Source organism: Harpia harpyja, chromosome 19, assembly GCF_026419915.1.
Source record: "Harpia harpyja isolate bHarHar1 chromosome 19, bHarHar1 primary haplotype, whole genome shotgun sequence".
Lineage (NCBI taxonomy): Eukaryota > Metazoa > Chordata > Aves > Accipitriformes > Accipitridae > Harpia > Harpia harpyja.
Window position 1 is genome coordinate 2803448 of NC_068958.1, and position 27208 is coordinate 2830655.

Below are 27208 nucleotides of genomic sequence, written 5' to 3' on the forward strand. Positions count from 1 at the left end.
TTATCTTAAATGCTAATAATTCTGGCGAGGGGAAAGCAGAACAATCCCCAAACCCCAAAAGTCATTTCTGTAACCATTTAGTAGAAAGTGCATGTGCAGAAGATGGCACAAAGAAGGTTTCGTTTTCTAAGGTGTATTTGTTTCAAGCAAGTTCAAATGTAGGATCTACAGCTTCTGTTTAATCTTTTTGTAACAAACCCCACCATTTCTGTTCTTCATGTATTCCATACAAGCTTTATTGTATTAAATATAATCAAAGCAAGGAGCAGGGTCAGTGACTGGTCATGATTGTTTTCGGTAATTATTGCACAGCTAATTGGCTATTAACATCTTTGCCTTGTTAACATGCATCCTGCAGGAGGAAGTAGCTCTTGAAGGCATTGAAGGCACTAAACTTGCTCCGTTTAAAAAAAGAAAAAACTTGTTACTCAGACATCCACATCTGCCATTGCTCTCTGTAGAGGATCGACAGACCAGTAGTCATCATCCCAGCCCAGGAACCAGCCGGAGAAGGTTGGCGGCTCCAGCCCTTGTTTAACGACTGTGATTGGAGTTCTCTTATCTCGGCTGGCCGGATCAGTTTCAATGTACCGTTTAGCTGAAAACACACAAGTAGAAGACATCTCAGAGAGTGCAAGTCTTAGGGAGCAACAGTTGAAACAGCTTAGCTGTAGCTAAATGGATGCTAGAGATACAATTTCAGATTGTTCATTTAAACAAAAACCCACAAAAGTGTTCACACTATGGTTTTACCTACACCTATTAGAAGACTGGCGCTTGTTTGTAGAAAACTGACATCAGGATTATAAAAACGCTGTAATACAGCGGCAGGCTACACCCGCTTACCCACACAAGGATACTTGTTCAGTGCTGGGGGTTGAGCACAGTGTGTCTGACTACTACAGCTCTTTATGCTCATCTTGGGGATCCTCCTGTCTTGAGAGATGTGATCTCTTTGGTCACAAGATTGAATTTTATGTTGTGATTAAGGTAAGTTTCTCAGTATATTAAGTTGCCTGCCTTACAATCAGATAGGGGGAAAATAAGAATCAGTTAGTTCAGAGAGGAAAATGTGACATTACCAGATTTCAGCGCCTCAGTCTTTTCTTCTTCTTGGGCATCTTTCCCAATCCATACAAAGACCTAAAGATAAAAAAAAACATATGAATTATTTCAGCAACAATCGATCTCTTTATGAAAGAAAGGATAACTTGGACAAAGTCTCAGTGAACAGAGTACAACACAGATCAAGAACATAGTCGTGTTGGTGTGCCTGGATTGTTGACCTGCGTGATTAAAGCTGTTGGTAGATAATGAGAAGCTTTTTGACTGCATTTTATCTACATAAATTCTAGATACGTGAACAAATTAATACACTAGCTTAACATCAGGAAAAACAGATGTTTGAACATTTTTATGTAAAACATACAAAATTCATCTCTAAGTTGCCTTTTAGCTGATTTATGCACAGTCTGTTATTGAAAAATAACAGAAAATGTCAGTATTTTAAACTGCTGAATCCTAACAATGGTTCACAGTCCTTCCCAGCCAGGAGAAGGATGCTGCCCTCAAAAAGTTTACAGACTGGGGGAGTACATACGATCCACAACACCCTATTTTCTTCAGCCCTTAAGCTAACCAGAGAAGCAGCAGGACACCAACTCTTTCTTCAAGTTCCGGGTGCAAGTTCTCTTCAATGTCACTAGTGAGGTGATTTGTTCTCAGGCCTGAAGATGAAAGAACTCTGTAATGCAACGACTCTTCCAGCTATTGTAATTTGGATCTCAACCTACAGCCCATTTGTGCACATCCTTTGCTCCTCTCCTCGCTAGGTAAACATGACATACCTGATCCCATGTGTCAAGGAGCATAACATCATCTGTAGCAAGGTCATCCTGAGTCAGATCTCCAGGAACTTCTTCAATCTGGAAAACACAAGGTTAAGATGAGCACACGCTTCAAATGCCATTTTATCTTTACGGGAGAAATCCAGTTCACAGAGGTTCTAGTTTCACCTCTTGTCGGTGAGATGCATTAAGCTGGACATCGGCATGGTACTTGACCGTGCAACTCGGGCTATGTCACAGAAGTGTTCTTAGACCACAGAACACAAAATCAGTCTCTGTCTACCTAGAGAAACTGTCACTCACACCCCAGACTTGTAATGCTGCCTCTTTTTACTTGAAAGATTATGAGTTAAAATTTGAGGAGTCTGAATGCTCGTTGTTAACTAGGGGAGGACCAGTTTGATGCTTCACAAAGTTGCTGTGCTGACACAACAGCGCAACAGAACTAGCTGCTGTCTCTGCAGAAAAATGGTGCTGATGATGCTTTCCTTCTGGAGGTAACACCGCGAAGGAAGGTATGGCGTAACAGCCTCTTGGTTGGCTCAGAGCAGACTGGGACTGAGTTTCTTCCACTTTGTCAGATGGATGTTGAATTTTGACTGTCTTAGATACTCACAGTGAAGCGTCCACTCTTGTTGGAGCATGCAAAAAGACGAGGGGGGTGAGCATCCATCTTCTTGTCCTTCAGCCGGGGAGAGGTACGGTAAGGAGCTTTTCCACCCAAAGCTGCCCAGAAATTATCTGCAAAAGAGAAGGAGATACTGATGCTTCAACTGTTCATGGAAACCACGGTAGCAGTATGGTTTGGGTAGGACTTGAAGCACTCTTCTATGTCAGAAAGTCCCGAAGGCCTACAAACATGAGTGCGCTGTTAAACATAATGAAGATACTGTGGAGAAGCCCCTCAGTGCCTGTGTCCACATTTCCTTGTTCTGGGAGACAAAAGAAAATATCCATGAAATAATTACTGAGAATGTGCAGCTACACAGAAATGATCTCAGACTCCATTGTGCCTCCCTCACCTGGCTCTCTGCCCTCAGAAACCTGTACTGGGCGAGCTCCCAGCAGCTTCAGCAGCTCTTGTGCTCCTGATTTCTCAGCATCACTGGCTCCTTGGCCAACCCAAAGGTAAGCGGCAGAGGGAGTTTTCAGGACAAAGGCATCATTGGAGTTCAGCTGACTGGCAGTAGGATCCAGCTGAAAAGAAAGAACATTGCACGTGTCAGATGTAATTGTCCTCTACAAAGAGTCCATTATTTCAAAATAAAAATCGGTACCTATCATTGAATAAACTGCAAACAAGATATTCCATACAAGCATGTAAGGCTATAAGCCATGTTGTATATTCACCTGTATCTGAGTGATGGGGTAGACTTAATCATATGAGAAGCATAAATGAATCTGTGTTTCTGTGTGTAACCTACAGATACATATGACCTATGGCAAGAATGCTTGGATCTGTCATTTTGCCAGTCTTTATGGTTATGACAGGAGATTTAAGAACTTGCTGGGGAGACCACTGTAGAGCAGTATCCCTGCTGCTGAGGCTGATCAATCATTAACGTAATTTCCTCTGTCATCAAGGACATGCCATCCCGAAGCCAGAAACTTAGGAAGTTGCTGCAGACGGTGCTCTTGCCTCACCTGTAGCTATTGACTAGGATTTAGTCTCTCTTGTTGCTGCACCCCGGGGGGGTTGTGTGCATTTTCTTTCAAAGGAGTGGGGCTCTTGACCCGTGTCCTGGCACAAGTTCTATTTGCATATAGGGTATTTAGCACTTTCTGTCTTCAGGATTATTGTCACACAGGCTTAGAACAAGTCACAATGGCCAGATCCTAGTGGTTTTCAACAGTGTTTGAAAAGTATCATAGTATGCAGGGTGCAGCATCTAGGGGGGACTTAAGAGAAAATGGCTTAAATGTATTCAAGGTGGTATTTATAAGCTAATTAGAAAATAATGATTATCACTACTTATCTATGGGAAAAGAGGAATCTTTTAATAGTTGTAACGTTTTCAAAATGTGTTTCATTTTACATCAGAAAGCTCAATTTGGCCCTTGTTCTGTTCAAAGGGATCATGTTCCCATCCCTGTGCATACAACACGGAAGTTGACTCGCTTTCCACATACCTCTACTGCTCTGGTAGCTCCCGAGGTGCTGGATCGGACCTGGAACAGGCGCGTTTCTGCAGGTGCTGTCTGGCCTCCTTCCCTAGAGGTTCCACCCTTGTAAACAATCAAGGGCTTTCCACCAAACATACTCATCAGATGAGGTGGCTCTTTTCCTTGCACTACTCGTTTCTAGAGAAAAAGAAACTTGCTGTCAGTTTTGAGCTGCTGCTGAAAAGCAGCACAAGATATACCAGAAAAGGCCTTTACAACCATCTTTCCAGCTGGAATATTCCTAGCTGGTCACAGGAGCTTAGGTATTGCCTCCCACAGAAAAGCAGACCAGTGTTTAAACTGAACTCTCACAATTGCCGTTTCATTTTAATTGCCGAGTGATCCACTGGCACAGAGGTAACAAGTAACAGCCGTAAAAAACCTCCTGTCTCATACAGGCCACTTGTAAAACTTCCTTGCATAATAGCTGGTGTGTAGGTGTGGCGCGAGGCTGCCACTACGTGACTGGGTTTCTTCACTGCCAATTGGTATCATATAACTATATAACTATGATTATATATGTATAATTTATTCTCACAGTGTTGGGTTTTTTTGGGTGGGTGGGTGGGTGGGTTTGGGTTTTTTACCTGCACAGGGCTGCCTCCCAGCTCCTCATCCAGCTGTACTGTGAGGAATGCAGAGGTCGCAATTTCATCTTGAGTGGAATCAGCACCCTGCCTGAAGGACAAGGCAAAATTTGAGTTTTATTTTCAGCCATTTTCCACACCCATACACACACCTCACAGAGATCAAGAGGTAAGAAAAACCTCTGTTACCAAACCTCTGCGGTACTTTATTCGACATGAAGAAATTCATTATGCTATATTGTAACACAGTGATTACAGTGGGAGATACGAATGTTTTCTAGATAACAAGCACAGATTCTTTCTTATCTTCATGCCCATCTGCCATTATCTTTCTAACAGCTAGTTTAAAGACATGCCTGTTGGTACTGTTACCAGGAACTACACGTGCAGCCCCTATACAGACTGCGTCCTTTCTGTTTTCAGTTCGACAGCTTGCCTGTGCCCTCTCTGCTTGCTGACGAGCAGGAAGAAGACCACTGTGAGACTGCCTGCTGAAAAACTCCTCTTTAAGGGCATGGTCTGGGAACTGTAACAGTCACAAGCCACCAGCCGATGTGGCACAGTATCAAAAATTAGTTACAGTAGTCTCGAAAAATGTAGGAACTCCACAAAAAGAACTAGAGCTTGATCCAAAGAAGGGAGTAACTACTGCTGGGAAAAAAAGGAAAAAAAAATACCAGCACAGTAACTCCCCCCATTGTCCCACTTCAAACAAAACATTCCAGACCTCTGGTATTGTTTGGTTTGCGAGGGAAGGTTATTCAGGGTGAAATTTTATCCCCTGAGGATCCTCTGTAAGTGGGAACCTCCAGTGACCCATTTTCGCAGAAGTGGGCTCTCAGCCCCACATAGCCCCAGTGTTTCCTGACCTGCATCAGGAAAACTTTCTTACCAAGTGTAAATGATCTGTCCCTGTTTTCCACCATGCTGGTAATTGTACAAGATAATATAGCTATCCCCTCCATAGAACTGGCCATACGTTGAAGGATCCACTGGCACTTTCTCTGAGCCTTCTATTCTCCAAATCTAGAAAAGGAGAGGAGCAGAAATATTCTGAGTTCAACGCTGACAGCAAAATAAGCAGACTTTCCTGACAGAGCACATGTTCCATTTTCTTCCCAAATTCAGCCTCCCAGGACTTGCAGTCCTGCAGCCCCACCTGCTGGGGAACGCTGCTAAAAACCTGGCATTCCACAGCCTGCAGCCAGGTCGGGAAGCAGGGCACATCACGCTTATCCTCTTGGGAGCTCCCAACCCTTAATGGGATTCCACCAGAACCACTGGAGAAAATGCGAGTCAGACTATGAGCACTGCCAGCACTGATGCCCATTTTGTACCTGACATGATCATTTCAATTTCTCTCAGTTGGACGGTCAGGAATAGAGCTTTCTGACTTTACTGGGGACTTCTGAGAAGTCTAATGTTGGGTGGGACCTCTGCAGCTTTTGGACAGTACCCAGCCCTTTCAAGCCCACCTCCACCACTGCTTCTATGCGCAAATGCACGCATCCGGCCGCATGAGATAGGTGCTCTGAGACAGTCACCCATCACGTGTGATGGCAACAGCTAGAATAACAGGGAGGAAGAGGAATGAGGAAGATGTCCAGGTCCACACTGCTGGGTGAAGCATTGCCCCAGGGAAATTTTGGGGTCAAAATTAACAGCTCAGCTACACCACTTAGCTGCAGGGCTCCCAAGACCCTGCTGGTATTTCTGGTGTTAAAAATTCACCCAGAACTTACAAAACTGCAGCGTTGATGACTCTCAGGCCTCCATTTGTCTCGCTGCTCTTGCAGGAATGCCATCAAGTAGCAAAGAAAATTCTGGAAACCTTCCCAAAGGGATTCTGACACTGCTCACCTGTTTCCTGCCAGAGCCGTCATCCTCCATTCCATGCTGGGCAGCCATGGCCTTGGAGGTGTGCAGAGTGGCAGCATCGAAAGGTACCTTCTCGATCTTGGCAACGTGACCAGAAATGTAAGCCTGCCCCAGTCCTTCTGTCTGGTCCTTGTCCCGCCAGTTCTTGAAGAATTGCTTAAACAAAGGTGTCTCACCGCTCTCAGGGAGGACCTGGACCTGAAACAAATAAGCCAGCCCATCAGGAGCAGCCTTGCCTCCCATCCCACACAACTCCAGCTCTGGCTGCTCCTAGCTTCATGTGAGTCTTGGTTTCAGGCTGACAGAGAACTGCCTGGTACAACTCTTCTGAGATTACAGCAGTTAAATGCTTGGTGCCAAGCTGCAGTACTAAGAGCAATGTCAGGTCTCACTGATGCCATAATCGGAGACACAGCAATCAATATTACCTCCAGCCATTACCATACTGGGCAGATCTTTTCCAAGAGAAAAGACACATGACAAACTATCTGTTTGCTGCTTGTGACCACTAGTTTGAAGGGATCTGTTTCTTTCAAGCCAGTGTTACTCAATCTTTAAGCCTCTGTGTAACTACACCTGGAAGGTCCATACTATTACAACCTACAATATAGATCTCGATATGCTATGGGATGCAGTCAGTCTCAGGTGAGTTCTAAGGGGTATTAAGCCTTTAGAATCATCTCCCTAAGAACAAGAAGGGCAGTTTTATCTACGCCTTCTCTTTTTCACTCTTCGGAGAGAGGTCATGGAAAAGGTAAAAAAGTATCTGAGAGGAAGAAATGTTAAATACTAGTTGTGTTGGGATAAATGCTATTTTAAGGACTGTGTTAGCCCAGGAGAAACACTGCAATATCTCCCTGCAGAAGAGCAGATGACCCAAAACAGGAGCTACTTGAAAGACTGCTAGTGACACTTCACATGAGCTGTGCTCTGGAGTCAGTGACCTGTGTGGCAGAAAAGTGACCCCAGTGGTGTCTGGGGGTTTGCCACAGGTGGGCTGCACATCCTTACCTGGGTATGTTTTGGATAACCCATCTTATCAATGAACTCGGAAGCTGTTTTCAGTGCTGCCTTCTTCTCTTCAGAGTTGGCACCCTTGCCTTTAATGCAAATAGAGAGAAAAGAGGTCAACTTTTTAAAAGTTCTGCATACCCAGAGAAGAAACTGTCCCAGGTACTTCTACCTTTTGCAAGAGTAGAAGGGCCTGGCCTTCCAGCTAGATGATGCCAAATAGCAAATGACAACTGTTCAATCTCTTTTATGCCTTTTGTGATGGCTGAGAGAGCACAATTGCCTTTCTACTTATGATATTAATTTAATTTTTTCTTCCTGGTTCCCAGGACCCTCCCTTTAATGCTCTACACTAAAGACCCTGTACCTCAGCACATGACATTTCAGATGAGAGTGCTTTTCTGAGATTGTTAATGCTATCTGAACTTGCCCTGAAAAGCACCACCACCACCAAGTGTACACTCCTCTACCCAGCTTCAAAGAAACAGGGATTGATAACTGGATAAAGATCCTATATATGCATAATCAGCTTCACCTGCATCTCTGTCGTACCTTTCCAAACAAAGATCTTTCCGTCTGTGCCATGGTCCAGAATGAAGCAGTCATCTGTACTCAGGGCTGCCTGGGAGAAGGGGTTCTCATCTGCCACCAGGGAGACTGCCATGTTCCCAGCCCCATTGGAGACCTGTGATAACATGGCATGGAGATCAGATAAGGCATCATCTGTTCCCCTCCAGATTCATGGCGATAGTCCAAAACTCAGGGAGTGGAAGGGAAATAAATCTGAATGCATTGGCTGCTTCAGGCACTATTGTTTTTCAAACAGGATACCTTTGACACAGCAACAGGATAACAAAAACATAACACTTATTCTGAAGATTTCAAGTACTTCTAGCAAAGCAGATACTGCTGGGACCGAAGAAAGATTGATCCAGAATGGTAACTATCCTTGCTGCACAAGCAGCCAAGAAATACCTTCTAAAGCAAACCAACAGCACTCAGGAACTGGAGAGGACAGTCTTGTTAACTGTGAATAGGCCTCCCTGTATCAAGTGGGTTTAGTAGTGTGAGTTCCTGTACTTACTAATGGATAAAGGTTCAAATTACAAACCATCTTGGCAGATATTCACCACAGCATTACCAGAGACTGCTGTAGAGAACATTCATAGAATCATAGAATCATTTAGGTTGGAAAAGACCTTCAAGATCATCGAGTCCAACCATCAACCATGCCCACTAAACCATGTCCTGAAGTGCCTTGTCTACGCGCTTTTTGAATACCTCCAGGGATGGTGACTCAACCACTTCCCTGGGCAGCCTGTTCCAATCTCTGACAACCCTTTCAGTAAAGAAATTCTTCCTAATATCCAACCTAAACCTCCCTTGCTGCAACTTGAGGCCATTTCCTCTCATCCTATCTCCAGCCATCTGACAGAAGAGACCAGCACCCACCTCACTACAACCCCCTTTCAGGTAGTTGTAGAGAGTGATAAAGTCTCCCCTCAGCCTCCTCTTCTCCAGACTAATTCCTCCCCAAAAGTCTTGGACATTCTTCTACACTTACACTAGCTGATGGCAGATGTTACCTTCCGAATCATTGCTTCATCCTGGTTCTCAGGCTCACTGTTTTTAGTTCTTTCCTGTCATCTTCCTAACACAATGCATGATAATACAAAGGAAAACTCCCTTTCTCCCCCATTCGTTTCACACTCTGCCTTTCCCTCAAAAATTCCTGGAAAGTCCCAGCTGTCTCACTACAGTCAAAAGTGGTGATAAAGACAACAGCACGTGGGTATGCAGTGTAAGCAACTAAGGATCATACATAAAACTTCACAAAAAGCTAACGGCAGAGTAAGGCAGAAGCAGGACTCAGATCACTTCAGTTCCTCTCTGCTATTCTAGCTCCATCTAATTGCGCAAAGATCACTCCATTCTCCACAAAGTTATTTGTCAGGGTTTCTTGTTACCTTATAGAGCTTAGCCAGCTTTCTATTGGCTGTATCAGTTTGGGTCTCATCAGAAGCTCCTGGTGGCAAACTGGGCTTTGGTCCCAGAACCTGAGAGAGAGAAAAAACATTACCAGCCAATCCAAGAGGATCTCTGTTCCCCAGATGCACCAGCCACAAGAACAAGTAGAAGAAACTTTTAGATCAACAACAGTGAAAATATACTCTGATGTCCCAGCGATGCAGAGGACCAAGTCTGCATTGAATTGAGTCTTTAATACCACTAATACTTCGCATGTAAAGACACACGCTACTGAGCCTATCTACCCATCCCACCCATTCTTCCACATACCGCCCTTCCCACTCCAGCACAGACAAATGGATGAAGAGAATAACCTGAAGCATTTCCTCCCGCTCTGATCCTTCCTCTGAAACATACACCTTGGCGCGACCATTCCGCTCATTGTCCCGAATCCCCTTGGCCAGCACAGTGGCCTTCAGCCGTTCTTGGCGGTTGCTGTTGGAGCCACACCACTGAAAGATGTTCTGGGGGAAAAGAGAAAGACCGTGCAACTGTCAGAGCATAACAACCCGCCTCTAGACAAGATAGCAGTATGACTGGGACTGAAAGATGTTAAAAGACTGGCTAAACTGTTTCAGAATGCTCAACACTTGAGATAGCTTCAACGGGGGGGGGGGGGATCTTTAAGTGAACTAACTAATCAGACATCTCCTGCCCCTGAAAGTCTGCTAAACCTGTCTTTTACATGGTACTTACACTGCCAAGGTCAAGGATGAAACAGTCCCCTGTGTTGAAGCTCTCCCAGGTCACAGGGACCTCCGTCGCTCGGACTGTTCGCCTGCCTTTGACCTGCAGAAGCCTCTGCACAGTTACTTCATTGGGAACCACATGTCTGAAGCCAGAAGCCACTCCACCAGCCTAAGGGAAAACAAAGGAACAATTCACACTTGTGCTGTTGCTTCAGAAAAAATGAAACTCCTACTGATTTGCTATCAGTGAGCAATTTTTGCCTCTCACGGGAAAGAGGGTCAGCAGCAGCTTGCAGAAAGAGCTACTGTGCCCAGGCTGGGCTTTTGATAGCATGTATCTATCAATACATCCCAGCTATCCATTCCTGTAGTGTCTAAGGGACACTGATACAATACAGTTGGAGATCTCCAAATTTGAAGAAGTAAGCAAGCTGAGGTATTAATAGGATTTAGTAAGACTGGTGGGGTGAAGAGTATTTCCATGTGTATTATATGACCTGCCTACCAGAAATTATCCCAACCTCAAGATTCACCTTCTCTGCTAATACAGAGACACTTAGAAATACTTATCAATGTAGGCAACAGGACTCGTGTCAGTTATCCTCAAAAAAAGCATAACCAAATTCAAATGAATGAAAATAACAACAAATGAGTGGGAAATAAGCAAAACAGAAAGACTAGGAAAGTCTTAGACTTGAGGAAATGTAAGCACTTCGCAAGCATTTGACCTGATACCACCTCCCTTGTGCCATTGGATTCCTAACAAATGTAACTGTTCTTGACTGTATGTTTTTACTTCTTCTATTCCACTTTACTGCAATGGCGTGGAAGACTAACTCCCACTACTATTCATCTACTTTACCAAAACATTACATATGCTAAGGAGGTGGGCTAAGCACAGAAAAAGAGACTGGGAAGGTCAAACTCTGTGACGTAAGTGGGGAGAAATTAAATCTACTAGGTAGGCATTTCCCATTAACTCAGATTGCTATTTCTTAAATTCATTCCAGACATCTTGGGACTGTTCTTTCCTCTGCTTCTCGAAGAAAAACAAAACCTTGATTCCTAAAATTTTCTCGGGCTTTGCTTGTGTATTATTAATGCAGCCAAACCTCTCCCACTGGGATCTGCTGTTCTCCACCCTGTCAGTTCCAACTCATTGAAAACATCTGGTTGAGAACGGTTTTTAAGCAACTGGAAAAAGGGCAATTCTCATTCTTCTGAGAACTGGGCAGTGGGCAGGATGCCATTGCTTGCAAACTTGATTCAGACTGGTAGTATAAAGACCCCATAATCACCTACCTTGTACTTGATGCCAGATTTGAAGTACCCCAGGAAAGTTGAGGACTCATGGCCTTGCACTTCGCGATGCTGTACAGCCTTCCCTTGAAGGTAATCATCCATCTGGACAGTGAATATGGCAGCTGCCCCACGCTCATCTTGAGAGCTTTCATCTCCTAAGAAATTAAAAGGCAACAAATTGGAGGCAATGCAGGGTTTCTGCCTCTACATTCAACTGCGCAAAAACACCAGGGAGAAAGCAGATTACTGGGAAGTTTAGATTCCAGGAAGGTCTGCAGAATAGCTATTTCCAAACTTTCCTAATAATGACCCCAAATAGCAGTATAAACAGTATATTTTTCTTGCAGGCTTACAATACCATTGTAACTGCTGCAGCCCCACTGCTTCACAGCTGTCTCTTTGATAGATATCATTCGCTTTTCTTTGCTATTTCACCCTGTCCTGGAAGGAAACTTGCTATGGAGCGAACACACAGACAGATGAATCTGCAGGAAGGCATTATCAGGCTTTATGAAGGCTGTACATGCTAGCGGGGCACCAGTTCCACAGCAGTTTGCCTCTCTGGAGCTCTTTGGTGTGGAAAACCTATTGACAGATGGCGGGTATGACAAGCCACCACGCAAGTATCTTACACAGCTTTAACTATGGTATTGTCCAAGAGTCTTGGTTTTGCAGGATATGGAGAAACCCTCACCATGTTACTCAGTGACATTTACTGCAGAAGGCCAGTTAGGAGACCTGAACTTCAGGGGCAAAAATCCCACTCGTTGAGTCAGGAGGATAACAAGCAACCTCCATCCTTTCAAATAGAAAGGATTTCAGCTGCCCCTTTCATCTGAGAACTTGTCTTCTCTGTGAGCCTCTGGAGAACAGGGACTTACTCTGTCATCTGGATCAGAAAAACCTATTTCTAGATACAGAGATGGCTGTACTCGCTATTGCAGAAACCATTTCAAATACTTAAGGTGAGTAGCGCTATATGCACCCAAAATTGCATTCTTACTTTACTGCCAGTTCTGCTTTTTATTTCCTTGGACAAGGCTGGTGTAGTGAGAGGAACAGAGTTCACTTTGGGCTCCCAGTTCAGCAGGAGCACTCCCATCAGACTTACCTAACCAGAAATGCAAGTCGTACTGGAGGTTCCCATTCCGCTGTTTGATGGTGTTCAGCACCAGATAGGAATCTCCTGAGAAGAAGTCTCCATACAGATTTTTTGGCACTGGTACCAAATCAAATTTCTCGATCCTCCAAATCTGAAGGCCAGGTTCCTTCCCAGCCTTCAAAAACTCAGCGTGTTCCACCATGCTGACAGGCTAGGGGTGAGACAGAGAATGTTGTTCAATATGCGTAGTAAAAGGAAGTGCATGTTTAAATTATATTGCTTCTGATCTCTTAACTATTGTTCCAGGCAACAAGTGGAAAGTTTCCTTTCTCCTCTTGCACTGGATTTTGAAGGAAAAAAAAAAAAGCGGGACGGGGGGGGAGTAAACCCCTCTCAATTGATCACTGTTAATTTTCACTTCCAATCAACCCTGCTTCCTGGCTTATTCCTGACTTACTGTTTCCTTGAGTCTCTTTTCTCTGTTTTTTGTCTAACTCTCTTGATTTTACTCTACATATTTTCTCTATTAATTTACAGCTTTTCAGTATGGCACATAAGTGAAAGACTAATTCCCTTGCTAACTGCTCTTTTCTATAAATGCTGCATGACATTCAAGACTGTAGGAAATAACTCCCTTTTAACTATACAGGTTGTACATCTTGCACAAACATTATTTACAGTTTTCCTAAAACCTGTGTGATCTTACCCAGCTCTTTTTGGAAAATGTTGTGAATATCATCAGAGTTAGATAATTAACAGGTTTCTTACATCTCTTCTGTTCTGACACGTTACTTCAGTACTTCTGTGTAACTGCTCCCTTACAGGAATTACACTAATATACACAACATCCTGACCTAAGGACATTGCAGTTTTGGTTTAATATGTGTATTGTTATACTTATGCAGTGTATTAACAATATGCAATTCATTCTTTTAACAAATATAATCAACACTTTTCTATAACTATATTATAAAAGAATTCACTTTGGTAATACTGTAAGGAAATAAAACATTTCTGTTGTATTGGCAAAGGAAGTTTGTCCGTATATTACAGCATGCCTTTGAGTGGTATCAAGTAACAGGGAAGAAAAAAATTAAAAAGTTGTATTAGAAGCATCCAGTATTTTGACAAAGAAGACAGTTCACAGTAGCTGATGGACAAAAGTACAATATGCTCAGCTTTCAAGGCAGAAGTAAAGAATGTTACAAACTAGAAAGCAAAACAGCAAGTTAGCTACCAAAGTGATTCCTAAGCTAAAATCAGGTATCAAAGATGGAAAACAATGAACTTTTTATCATTATGATTCCAGTCAGCCTGACTCCATTTCTCCCAAACTCCCACTATAAAATCGGACAAACTCCTTACACAGAGTTAAAAGAGAGTGTGACTCTTACAAGTAATTGAAAAACAGAAGTTTTTCAATGTTTAATTGTGATGTTAATCACTTACCACAGCTGAAAGCACAACAGCTGCTGTAACAACATATCCAAGCCCTGCAACAGACATGGAGCTAACACAGTTCAGCTTCAGAGCCACTGTGCAAAAAATGGTGAGAAAAATATAATTGAAGTCCTGTTTGCCCATTTCTAACAGCAAATGGGCTTCTCCCTTCTTCTGCAGAATCTGTAGGGAGTCCCAGCTCCCAGCTCCCTCCTCCTCTCGCTGCTAGTGAAAATGAACTGCAGAAGCCAATCTTTTATCAGGGACAAACACACCCACCCCCTCCGCAATATAGGGGCGTAACATGTTTGTGCAAACAGTCCTCTTGGAAGTCCCAGAGACTCCTTCAGCCACTTGCAGATGCTTAATCCCAGCAGGCAATAACTCAAGACAACATGCTATCCATTACAGCCAACAGTGCAATTATGTTCAAACAAGCCAAATATCTAGTCATAAGGCCAGTGAGACAGGAAGAAATTAACAGACATCAGCAACAGAGGCAACATTTTGTCAGCTGAAAACTGCAAATAAATGGAAAGTTGATGAGACGCAGAGGAACAGAAAGGCTGTTCCAGATGGCAAGGGCTGCAGAGAAAGAGATTTTGCAGATGAGAAGAACAGAGAAGCACTGAAGGGATACAACTGAATAACCTGAGGGTGGAGGGAATATGCCCTCATCTCTCTGAACTTGTCAGAGGAGCAAGATGCAAAATTCAACATGTGCTTTGTGTGTCTTGCACCTGAATGCAATGTCCACACAAGCTATTATCAGAGTAATACACTCTGGAGGGGTTTGAGATGGACCAATGTATTTTAGCTCATGTGTTAGCAAAAGCGCATTAGTAGTCTGGTAGGTGACAGAACAAGAGCTAATTCAGTAATTTCACAACCAAATACTACTGAGGGTGTAGCAAGACCCTGTGACAGGAATGTAAGAGCCATCAAACCTATTCAGTTCAATGGAATTACAACATAGTAAGGCTGCTCGTAGCATACCAATGATGTGCCGCCAGTGAAGAGCTTAGTCTTCCAACCGTCTCACGCTTCAGAAAGCCAATCTATCGCATTTTCCAAGTGTTTGCCGTAAGTAAACTGTGCAGTAAACTTTCCACTGTGGCACCCCAGGAATAGAGCAGCCCTATGCTCTTGCCAGAGTGGAATGGCTCCTGGAGGTGAAATCAGCAGCGTCTGTGATACAGCATCTGCCAAACACTGCCCACGGGATGCACAGAGACCTGCCTCAGACGTGCTCTCTGGTATGTGGCTATGAATATCCTGGAAGGGCAAACAAGAATGCTAGGAGGAATGTAACCAATGCCTACGTGTGGTAGTGCCGCTGGTTACTCTTTTCCTCTTAATGCACGTAGGGATGAATTCCTGACAGTCTGAGGTTCACACTTTCACAATCTCTCAAAAGATGCTTAAATAAGGGGTCAAATCCTCCACCCACAACAAAACTTCCATGAAGGAAGGAGCAGACCCCACTTTGTCTGTGCTTTCTCCACTCCGCATGAGAATATTTTCTTTCCCTCTCTCTCATTAGAACACTCAGCTTCTCTGTTGTCCAAGCTGATGCATTTTGTTTTGAAATGTCACCTCCACAAACTCTGGTTTAGTTAATGTACCTTTGAAAATTTCACTGGTAATTCTCAATAAAAACAATGTCTTAGTCCTGCTGGTATTTCTGATCTCTGTGAAGGAAGTTCAGAATGTCAGAGGTCTAAGACCCATTGAAAAAAATGTTGGAACCCTGACTCCGAGGAAGCCAGCTGTGAAATGCTTCTGCAGCTGCAGCATACCCAAACCAAGATGACAGGATTGCATAACATTAGAAAGAGATGGGTCCCTTCCAAATGGAAAAATACTTTGGACTTTTTATTAATAAATACCTGTATAGTGCCACACTTGGCCAAACTTCACAGACTGAAAGTGAAAAGACCTAGGATAATCTTCTTTGTTAGCATCCTGTTTTAGGATATAATCTAATCTGTAGATATACGCTCATAAGCATACATTATATTTTGGAAAAACAATTTATCTGGTCTTCTAATTAACTTGCATCTTCTAAGTTTTGCCCTCAGTCCAAACTTGCATTGCCAATTAGTTGCAGAATGTAAATACAGGCAAAGGAGGGAAAGAGGGTGACAATGAATAAATTGTATATTATAGTATTCTTTGGTAAAAATTAATCTGAACCATATCAGAAGGGAATAAGTGTAATATACTCCAACAGCTGGTATGGTTTATTACTGCTGTCAGCAAATGTTGCATTGTTAAATCAAGCCACAGAAATCTGTGCTCTGGATATTTTATTGAGGGCATATGCCAGATGAGACTGCCAGGACCCTACCAAAAAGGATGTCCTGATGGAGACATGGGAAAAAGGCATATTTCAAGCTGATGTTAATAAAACCATCCGGCTTAGTCACAGAAAGGGTGCTATGTAGAGCCAACATCTTATGCAAAGGAAAGTTATTTAAGGAAAACAAGGAAAGGGCTTGGAATACAGGCTTTCAGTGCAGATGGATCATCTAAACGACACTTGGCTGCATAGTGATAAAAACAAGAACTTAAGAACTCCAATGATTTGAGCAAACAGTGGAAGACAACAGTTTATTATAGTATCCAGATGTGCAGTTAACACAATCACGACAGGCCTAGCTGAGAACGCCATGTAATGGAGACTGGCCTACAGAAATAATTACAGGGATATACCCCCTTTTTACTAAATGCAAAATGTGAGACTTGGTATGTGAGGGAAGCTGACACTGTACAAAAGTCTGCATCTGGCTCACAGACCACTGGCAGAATTCAGAGATTGCTTCTTCAGGAAAGCATTAAATGATTTTCCTGAGGCTGGAAGCTGCTTGCTTCAGAGGAAAGGCCAGAAAAGTCAGAGAGACCCTGCAGTGTCTCTGCTCAGCAAACCTGACATTCTTGCCCTGCTGTGCATCCTCTCTGTTATAGTGCTGTTGGAAGCCCTGACAGCTGATGCCTCCACCACCTCCGATCCACGACTCAGTAGTTTTCTCTCCTGGTATCCATTCCAAAACAACTTACTTATTTCCAGCCTGCAACTTGTAATAAACAGTTCTCTTTGCCTCCCTCCCTAAAGACTTCCATTTATGCTCTTTACATTCATTTCTGTGGCTGTGCCTCCCACTCATCTGTCAGAGTCACTCTACACCCTCATAAATCGATGCCATCAGCACTTTTGCCATTTGTCGTTACTCTCCTCCGAATTTGTTTCTGCCAAGAAGGTGCCCAGTTCTGCACTGCTCAGATGTGGCCCAGCACAACTGTACTGAAAAGAATGTCCTGTTCCCTTCAGGAAAAACCTGTGGACACAGAGCCCAGAATCTCTTACTCTATCACACTGCAAAGTCCATTACAGGGAATAATCAATGCCTAGCTCCTCCACATCAAATATACTGTCACATCCTCACACCTACCACCATCTAAAGCATCTAATGATGCTGTCTAAAGTATCTTTCTACGAGACAATATCATCCAATACTGACAGGGGGAAAAAAAAAAGAGGAGAAAAATCTTTATTCTGTTATGCTCCAGTCTGATCCTGACTCAACCTCAAACATTCAGAGCAGCTTTACCAAAGGTGAAGGGATGCACACACTCAACCAAAACATCCTCCGACTTCTGGTATTGCCAGAGTATTTCAGAACACAAAATGCACAAGACAGTAATGATAATAGTTTAACTGTTTTTAAATTAAATAATTGTTAAAGCAAGATTAAATACAATGGAATGGGTGTAACTATTTAGTAGCCAGTTCCTCTGTATGATACAGCAAATATTGGCATCTTAAGGGACTTTCCTCACAACACTTTGTACTCTGATGTTTCTAAGCCTATAAAGAGCACATATATTTTTAAGCCATTCAATGATGCTTCTGGATGTTTGTTTATTTTTTTTCTGGATACTTACTGAAGATGGGCAACTGGAAACAAAGAGGTGGGAAATTGCTGGTAAAAATAGCGGGTGAAAAAAGAAATAAGTGCAGTTGTTCATTTAAATAGACTCAGCTGTAAAGGGGTCTATTTCTTGTGAAGGAAGGAGACATTTTAAGTGAGTATTTACATGAAACAGAGAAACCCAGAGGTCTGATCACTACATTAACAGCATCCTGGTTTAAAAGCAACAGTGCTTGTGAGGGTGAGGGGGCTTATTTGCCTTTTTCTCACAATGCATCAGAGAACTCCATCTCCCTCACATTTGAAAAACCACTGTTCAATAGTTTTCCCTCCTTGCGCTTTTATTCAGTAACTGGGCACTTACAAGAGAAAAATGAGCGTAACGTTTTTTTAGAGCTACAGTTAATCTGTGGCAAATCACACATGTATATACCCACAAATATATTAAGGACTTACCTGCACAGGACTGCTCAGGAAATCTTGTCTGAATTAAATGAGAGTGTGAAATAAGTGGTAGTAGGACAGATCACCATGTGGTTGTTCTCATTTACAGCTCCGTGTCTAGTTCCTGATAGGTTCAGATAATTTGTCTAAACTTGCTGCATAAACAAAGCCCACACAGGAAGGTCCGCAGCCAACATAATATTATACCACGGAGTATCTAAACCACCTGCTGCTTACTTCTGGAACAATTTCTGCATTTCTAGATGGTAAAGGCTGTATTTTTTATTTTAATGGATAATACTTACAAAGCATCAAAATAACTTGCAAATACAGACTGAATTTCTAAAATATGGGGAGAACAGTAAATCTTAGTAGAGTCTGTATCTGCACAACACTCATGCTGCAAAAATGCTTCTTGTGCACTAATCCTTATTGTACCTTGGGGGCAAACAGTTGCTTTTCCACCCAACTAATTTTCTCCTTCCCTCTATTTATTTACCAAAAATTGCCTGGAGAATATGGACTGCTCTAAAGAAATAATAATATATCTCCTCAGGAAAAGAAAGACTCCCTTATCTCACAGCATTCCAGACCTCCTATATCAAGCACCAGAAGTAAATTACCATTGTGTTCCTGCTGCAACAACAGGAAAACCGTAAGTCACTGTGTTTTGCAAGCAGCAAAGTCATACAACCTTACTAGCACGATGAATCCCAACGAAATCAACAGGTTGTACTTGCGACAGTAACACTCCCAGAGTAAGAGCTGGATTCTCCAGATCACCCTCTGAAATAATGACACCGAAGAGGTCAAATGTACCTCTAACAAGGTTAGAGGTAAATAATAAAGTTATTTGCTTGCTTCATGTTTAGCTATTTCTACACTTTGAAGAGAATCTATACTTTCTGACTACCCACACAGCCATTTCTTTCTTCTCTGATCCTTTGCCAACCCATAAAAACTCTGATGAATTTACAAAGGTTGTGAGACTGAATACTACAGAATCATTAAAGTTCTGACAATAAAAAGCTCAAGACATGATGCTGCATAAAACACAGAAAGACAGTTCAGCACAGTATTAACAGCTGATGACAGTGCATACTGAAAACAGAAATACTTGTCTATTCCTTACAGACTGCTTGCCAGAACAGTATATATATATTATGATTAACTCTTCAGTAAACCACTGAAAATAAATCTGGTGGGACTTCAGCTTTGCTGCCAAGGTGACAGGCATTGAAAAATACCTAAAATGATAGATTAGGTCAGTTTTCAGTCTCCAGACGGCCCTAAACTCATATACGCACAAAACTAAAACCAACACCTTTCTGTTCATTCCTTGAAGAAGCTAGTAAACAAAGCTTATTTGGGACAAGAAAAAATTGGCATGGAAGAGTGTCCTCCTACCCTAGCCATGGTGGCTTCATAACCTATTTCAGTTCTCTATATGAGAAGCAGCATAGTTAATGATATTCCTGGCAGCTACGTCTTAACAGACGCAGCCAGCCACAAATCCAAAAAATTCAAACTGGCATTGTCCCTTCAGCAACTTCCTCCTTCATTTAAAATATGCATCTGATGCCAAGACAACTCAGATCAACAGTCTGGACACAAAGTACAGCATTATCTGTACAACTGGAAAGTAGGTTTTTGCATTCATAAGTTAAAATTCCTACTAAACCACTTCGGCAAATTAGAACACCCAGATGATTTGAGTATTGTTCACTTTTTCCAGCTGTTTGTTTGCATTATGAGTCATGTCAGCTCTATTCTGGTTTCTCTACCTTTTGAATATGATCCACTTGGTAAACACAGAGGGTTCAGCCCAATGCACCAAGGCTGAAAACTTCAACACAAAAGCCTCAGTTTCTTCTCAGCTGCGCTGATGTAAATTGGGAAGATTTACTTACATGGGAGAAACTTTAGGAGAGTATATAGGTCTCCCATCTGAAACACACCCAGAGAAAAACTGCTGATGCAATCAACTATTTAAAAGCCCTACCTTAAGAGCATATGTGAGAGCTGAATCATGCACTTAAATACACACAGCATAGATAAGTACAGATCAGTGAAAATCATTGACTATTTTCATTCAGTTGTGAGCAAAAATGAATCCCGAATTAAACACGAATCATTGTTCAGTGCTGAAAATGTGTCTTAAAGGAGTGTTTATGTAAGTCATAAGACATAATCCACTACATTAAAATATGACTACCACCCCATATTATGTCCCACAGAGAGATCTGGTGGTGACAGCCAAAACACATTAACGGAGGCAGTGAAGCCATGCCTGTGGTCAGCTGCAGGGAAATGACACAGATGTTCTTCCTCCAGTCACCAGGTCCTGACTGTGTACAGGGGAAATCATCTGCAACTTTATGCAAACTGTTTTTCCCCTGAGAACTAGCCAATACCTTCCTCTGTAGTACAGAAGCCTGTTCAATCAATTATCCATAACCCAAAGAAGAACAAAGTAATATATTATTACTGGAGAAGAAGGGCTAGAAACCAGAAGAGATGGCCTAAAATGAGTCCAAAAGTGAAGCATGAAACATGGCCTTGCACTGCAAGCGTAGCATCAGACACAGGCAACTAGGTGAAAAGACTCACAATAAGCCATTGCTACATGTACAAGGACAAGGGAAGTACATGCAAATATTAGGGTTGAGTATAAAAAATTTGTGAGTAAAAATCACGTAGATGAAATTCTGTCTTGCACCACACTGATGCAGCATAGCACGTCCGAGTCCTACAGCAAGCTCGCCACGGGGCTGGCCCTTGCTTTGCTGCAGCAGCAGCGGGAGCCTGGGGTGGCTGCACAGAAACTCTGCCTCAGTGAGCTCCTGCTTTCCAAATCAGCTCCACACAGAATTTATCTTTCTGTCTCAAAAACCTCCACGTGAGACATGAAGCAACTCAGAATTAACAGAAATTAGTTCACTTAATATACATTCAAAATCAAAGTGCTTCTTCTAGATCAGGGACAATGATCAGAACATGAGGCACGGCTGAGAGTTACAACCAATGTAGGCTTCTAGTACCTGCATTTACCTGCTGACAGGCAGAAGAGACAGATTTACTGCTATGATCAAAAGCTTCCTCGGGTCCTGCACCCAGCACACACAAATGCAAGCAGCTTCAGCACGTCTTCACCATCCTCCTCCTCAGGAGCACAAGGAGGAGACAGGACTCCCCCACTTCACATGAAGTGGTTTTCGTCACAAACACCCACTTCCAAGTAAATCAAAGTAGAGACATACAGAGGTATTAGAGTTGCCCTTTCCATTTTGCTATCAGTTCTCCTAACATATGCAGGTGTGGCCACTGCATTAATGACTTTGGCTTGAAGAGACAGACCTTCTCACAGAAGCTGTTTTCAGCCCCAAAACCAGCTGCCACCACAGCCTTGGGAGCAGGAGCGCCCGGCTCCCATCCCCGCTGCGCACAGCCGCAAGAGGGCAATGCTATAAACAGACATGCCAAAAAACAAACTTCTTCCTCATAGCAAACTGTTTTCAGCTCTCCCTCTGGTGATTAACAGAGGTTTTTCATTTTATTTTTAGCAGGATTCAGGCTTGGGTGTTGAGGAACCACAAGCATTCTCAGAGCAGACAGCCTGAAAGACAAGAAGATCCTGATGGTGATCGCCCGTGGCGCAGCAGCCTCCATCCGTCCTGAAAGATCTCGGGATGATTCATTTCCTCCAGTGTTTTAAAGACACTGTTTTGAATTGTAGCTGTATTCTTACTGTGTGTGGAAACATTCAGTAAATAACATATGTTTAAACTTTGCTTTTGGATGGCATCCCACTGACTGACTAGCTCCCAATATGGACAAACGGTTGTTTCTCCCTCTCCCAGTTGTGCTGGGACATGAGCTGAGACGAGTTCCAGCTCTTCAGGTTCTCAGTGGAAGGTGAATGAGGGACAAAAGAGAAGAGGAAGGCTAAGACCAAAAACATAGCCTTTTCTGTAGTCAGAAAAGAACACTTTGAAATCGGTAAAAGGAAAAAAAAAAACAAACAATCCCCCAAAAACCTCTGTCTATACCACCTAACCCTTCCACCCAGTCACCAGCACATCCCAAATTTTGATCAAAAAAACTGACAATCTGGTTTGAATATCCTGACTGAGGATGCAGTTACTAGCTAAGTCCCAGTCCACCGAAAAGTGGGAAAAACCAACCAGACAAACTAAAATAAATGTTATTCTCCAGAGGGAAGTGTGAACAGAGAGAAATCCCCAGAGTACCAAGCAAATCAACCACTCCAACGTCAGTGGCACCACCAAACTCCCTCAGCTGAGTGTCAGTGATTCAGCATGGCTATTCCAGTCTGGCATTTTCAGGTTGCCAAGCACTGCAAAGCACCCCAGGAAAAAGCTGCTGGAGCTCTATTTAACTCCACTAATGTCAGAGCTCTATTTAACCTTGCAAATGCATCATCAGTGGATAATCAGAGATAAGCACCTGGCAGTCCTGCTGAGAGTCAAACCTTACAGTTAAAGGCTGCTACTTCCTTTCCTAACTTTTCTGACCATGCTTTCCTTCACTGAGCAGGTGTGAAGCACTGAAAGTCGACATCTTACGAACACTGTCTGATCTGATTTCAGCTATGATGGGATTTAACAGTGACATACTTTCAGGCAGCTCTCTTCCAGTGCCCTGGATACATGCCCGGAACAGCAGACTACGTACTCTCAGCATCTCTACAGTGATGGACGTAACGGGACTTGCGAAGCAACAAGAGAAGCATTTGCTGCTATCATCGGGCCAGTACCAGCAGTGTAGCTTTATCTGGAGGGTATGAACGTATTGGTATGTGTACAAAAAACAGAGTCACCCAGCAGTGCGCCAAACAGCTAATAAGAGGCCTGATGAATCTACTCTGGCAATCAGTGTGCTTTTGCTATCAGGGAGCTAAAGACTGTAGGATGTAGTGTAAATATTGGAAATCTGCCAATGCCTGCGACTTCTTGAGAAGCAGAGATGAGGCATAAGCATATCCTCTGAAATCCAGGCCTGGTGCATATAAAGTCTGTTCACACACTCCTACCACCAGTTAATTTACTTTTATTCTCCTTACTTTAAAAAAGAACACCTCTGAATGCAACCTTCAGTTCAGGAAATCCCTAACCACGACAGTTCTCAACTGCCAAAAGTCACAAGGATAGACCTGAGAAAAACTGCCCATGCATCTTTCCATTCTCTTCCTCTGTCTAAACATCTGCTGTGAGCTGCCATCAGAGAGGAGATACTGATGAACCAGTGTGACAGCTTCTCAGCTCCTGTGGCCCGAGGACTGCACCTGACTGCATTGCCTTTTCACACTACCATTGTTTTGTGGAGCCTCCTGCAGAAAAATACTTCTCAGACTGACCACAGTTTTGGGCTCAATAGCTGTGCACTATCCCCACCTAGGGAGTTTGTGTCTGATACAGGAAAAATAGTTCCAGCATGGCTTGTAGCTGAGAACCCCAGCAAGTTTATTGCTTTTATGAAAAAGAATTAATCATCCAGAGCATTTCTTTCCAATTCCCTTAGTCTTCTTAGTGTCTAAAGTGATTAATTAATGATTAAGAGACTGAAAAGACAAAGACTTGAACTAATGCTGTGAGAAGCAGAACAAATGACATAACAGAGGTACACAAAGAGATAAGGTGCACAAAAAAAGATAACTTGACGTTTTCTTCTTAATGTAAACCCCCAGTGACCTTTGAAAGCCACTGCACAAGACATCTTTTGAGTTTTGAGTTTAAAAGGATTCAAAAGAGATTACAAGTGGACATAGAAAATAACATATATACAATTTTCTTTTCAGTTTAAATTTTTAGAAGGGATATCAAATACCTGGTTTGGAGAATCAGACAACCACTAATCAACAGAAATAATACACAACTTGTTACTAACAAATCGCCCATATCAGAATCTTCTGCCTTTTCATGAAAAGCATTTGATAGCAATCAGGCAGAGACATATTCAGAACTCGATTATTCACGGGGCAATTCCTAAATGCTGTGAAAGTGAACAAAAACCAAGAGCAGCTGCTTCTTCCTAGACAGTAGTTAGTTATTGTGCCCAAGCTGCTTCGTATCTGTGGATAACCATGTTCTGCTTTACTGCAACCAATCTGCAACTTCATTACTTCAGCCCATATTTAAAAAAAAAAAAAAGAAAAAGAAAAAAAAAACCCTGTTTCTTTTGCTGTCAGGATTCCAAAGAAAAACTGGGAAACTGTTGGGTTTTTTGAAGCTGCATATTCCTGTCCAACATCCTCTTTCACATGCATGCTACTCAGTAGCAACACTAATGTCCACGACCGGAATTAAAATGGAAAGTTTGTATTTGCAAAGCGAGTTGAAAGCAGACACAAATATGTCACAGTGCTATTTTAAGAATGGTTTAGTTCCCACCAGGACTCTGTAAAACACCCAACCTACAACAAAAAGTTATTTTATCTGAACTTGGGGTGGGGGGAAGCATTGGCTCAGTATGGGTCTTTAAAAACAGCTACCTGCTGCTTCTTGTCCTATAGGAAGGCTCTTACCTCTTCTCTTCCACCGAAGAAGCACGCAGTGGCACTGCTGACCACACTACGAACTCAGTAAGTGGCTGAAGCACTCACAAAAGTATATAAAGTAACTACAAAAACAGCCTTGTAATGGAACATGTCAGGCAGCCAGTCTTTTAGCTGGAGCTGGCAGCAATCCCCCTTGGTAACATTATCAGAACCATGAAACTCGATTGTGGAATGCTATCTCACGTCCCTGCTTTGGTGATGAAAGGAACAAATTCACAAATGTGTTGGATTTGTGCCTGTAAAATCAAAGTTGAAAGCAGCAGTTATATTTTCGCTTTGTCACCCTTTAGACATTCAGAAGCGGCCAAAGATTGATGGCTGGTTCAATTTCCCCAGTGTTTTCCCTATAGCATTGGAATTTCATCCAGCTGGAGAAAGCCTCCCCTCTTCTGAGAGCAGGAGACATTCTCCTGGGGACACTGCAGGTACTCAGCTCTCACTAAAACGAATTGTTACCTAAACACTCAGACAACCACTGGAAAATCCCTCCCTGTATTTAAACACTTAACATTTGAGACGTTCACCATCCATCTGTGTCACCAATGAGGTGTAACTACAATTCTTGCCCTATCTTCAAGCCAAATTCTAGTGAAATCCATGGAGCCAGACTTCTCACCACTCCAGCAAGTCAGTCCTGCGATGGGGCCCGTCAATGGTACAGATAAACTAACACTGACACCCAGGGTTGGTGCATAAGTGCAGAGGACAGCATTCTCATTATCCGCTCTGGAGGTGAACAGCCGAGTTCAAACCAGAGCCTGAAACCACACCAAACAGATATAGTGCGGGGCGGGCAGGGAGGCGGCTGTAATGCCAGCATCAGCCATCCTGTGAAGCAGATGTTAAACAGGGCTGACCTCTGCTTCTCTCTGCTAGTGGTATGGGTTAAACTTCAATCTCTCACCTCCCTGTAGTAGGGACTAGGGAATAAACTATTTTATGGACAAGATGAGAGAAACCAGTTGCAATAGCCAAGGTTGTGTGAGACCTATTCCTCAGTACTCGGGTTTCGCTGCATTTGCCCAGACGGATGTCATACAGTATTCTGTAAAATAGTTTGAGAAACCTAAAGGATGAGAGACGTTTAAGGAACCCCCCACCCCCATTTGACTCCAGAGTAGGACACCCTAAGCTGAGCCATGCCATACCCCAGCAAAGGAAACTTTTTTTGCTGAAAAACTTGCGTCATGCAGAAAGTTGGTAGTGGAAAACGGAAACTGTAATGATCAGTAAGAAAAATAAGAGACTTAAGGGGAAACAATGCTAGTATCATCCTTGTTAGCAAAGTCGGATTTTTTACATCCAAAAGCAAATAACATTCCAAGCAGTTTTATTCAAAGAGGATCTACTTACTAATGAGGCCTCCTTGAAACAAGTCATCCCCATAACTTTTTTTTTTTAAACACTCTTCCTAGGAAACATTTTAAATACGTTTTAAGTGTCTACATTTTTTGAATTTCTATTCAAACAGAGCTTTCAAACATTCTTCCCCCAGGCAAAGAACAAAACAAACAAAACCCCCACTGCTCCCATCACCTAAGCGGGGGGTTCGGCGCGGTGGGGAGCGGAGGCAGCCCGGCCCCGCCAGCCGCCAGCCCCCGCACCTCAGGGGTGACTCCTCGGGCCCAGCCCCGCCGCTCTGTGGTATTTTTGCCCCTTCCTTCCTCGGCCTATGTCACCGACACGCTCCCCGACTTCACCGAGCCAAGCTCTCTGAAGGACGGTAACTCTGACGCTGAGGCACCGCAAAGTTTTGAGGCGTTCTGCTGATGGAAGTCGCGCAGACCGACCGACCGACCGACCGCGCAGCCCCGGCCGCCGTCCCCTCAGGCGCCGAAGGAAACGCACCGAGCCGGGACCCAGGCGAGGGGCTGACAGCCTCGGGGCTCCGCGCCCGCCGCCCGCCTCCTCCCTCCGGACCCCACCGTCCCCTCCTCCCCGGAGCCGCCCCCCCCCCCCCCCGGCGAGGATCCGGCCGCTTTCCCCTCAGCCCCGGCCGCCGGAGGGGTGGCCGGGAGGAGACCCCCCCCTCAGCGCTCCCCGCGGCCCGGCCCGGCCCTACCTGGTGCTGGCGCTCACGGGGTACGGGCAGCTGCCGGGAGCGGAGCGGGGCCGGGCGGGGCCGGGCAGCCCCGGGGGCGGGCCGCGGCACTCCCCCGCCCCCGCCCCGCCGCCGTGGGGCGCGGCTGCCGGTAACGGCCGGTGGGG

At 43.6% G+C, this 27208-nt stretch overlaps 1 protein-coding gene across 4 annotated transcripts; it reads right to left on the minus strand.

Moving 5' to 3' along the window:
- Nucleotides 1-218: 218 nt before the first annotated feature.
- Nucleotides 219-27167, minus strand: GSN (gelsolin). 4 transcript variants are annotated; one of them, XM_052814581.1, is made up of 17 exons: nucleotides 27063-27167; nucleotides 12617-12818; nucleotides 11506-11660; nucleotides 10211-10372; nucleotides 9829-9978; nucleotides 9454-9543; nucleotides 8039-8171; nucleotides 7487-7575; nucleotides 6458-6673; nucleotides 5490-5623; nucleotides 4598-4688; nucleotides 3978-4148; nucleotides 2870-3044; nucleotides 2464-2588; nucleotides 1848-1925; nucleotides 1083-1143; nucleotides 219-598 (listed from the first exon to the last, which is right to left on the minus strand). In XM_052814581.1, the coding sequence occupies exons 2-17, from the start codon at nucleotides 12807-12809 to the stop codon at nucleotides 429-431; spliced, it is 2193 nt and encodes a 730-aa protein (XP_052670541.1). In that variant the 5' UTR covers nucleotides 12810-12818; nucleotides 27063-27167; the 3' UTR covers nucleotides 219-428. The 4 variants fall into 4 exon arrangements, with proteins under 4 accessions (XP_052670541.1, XP_052670540.1, XP_052670539.1 ...); XM_052814580.1 differs by lacking the exon at nucleotides 27063-27167 and adding an exon at nucleotides 26354-26416; XM_052814579.1 differs by lacking the exon at nucleotides 27063-27167 and adding an exon at nucleotides 17993-18091.
- Between the last annotated feature and the right edge of the window lie 41 nt (nucleotides 27168-27208).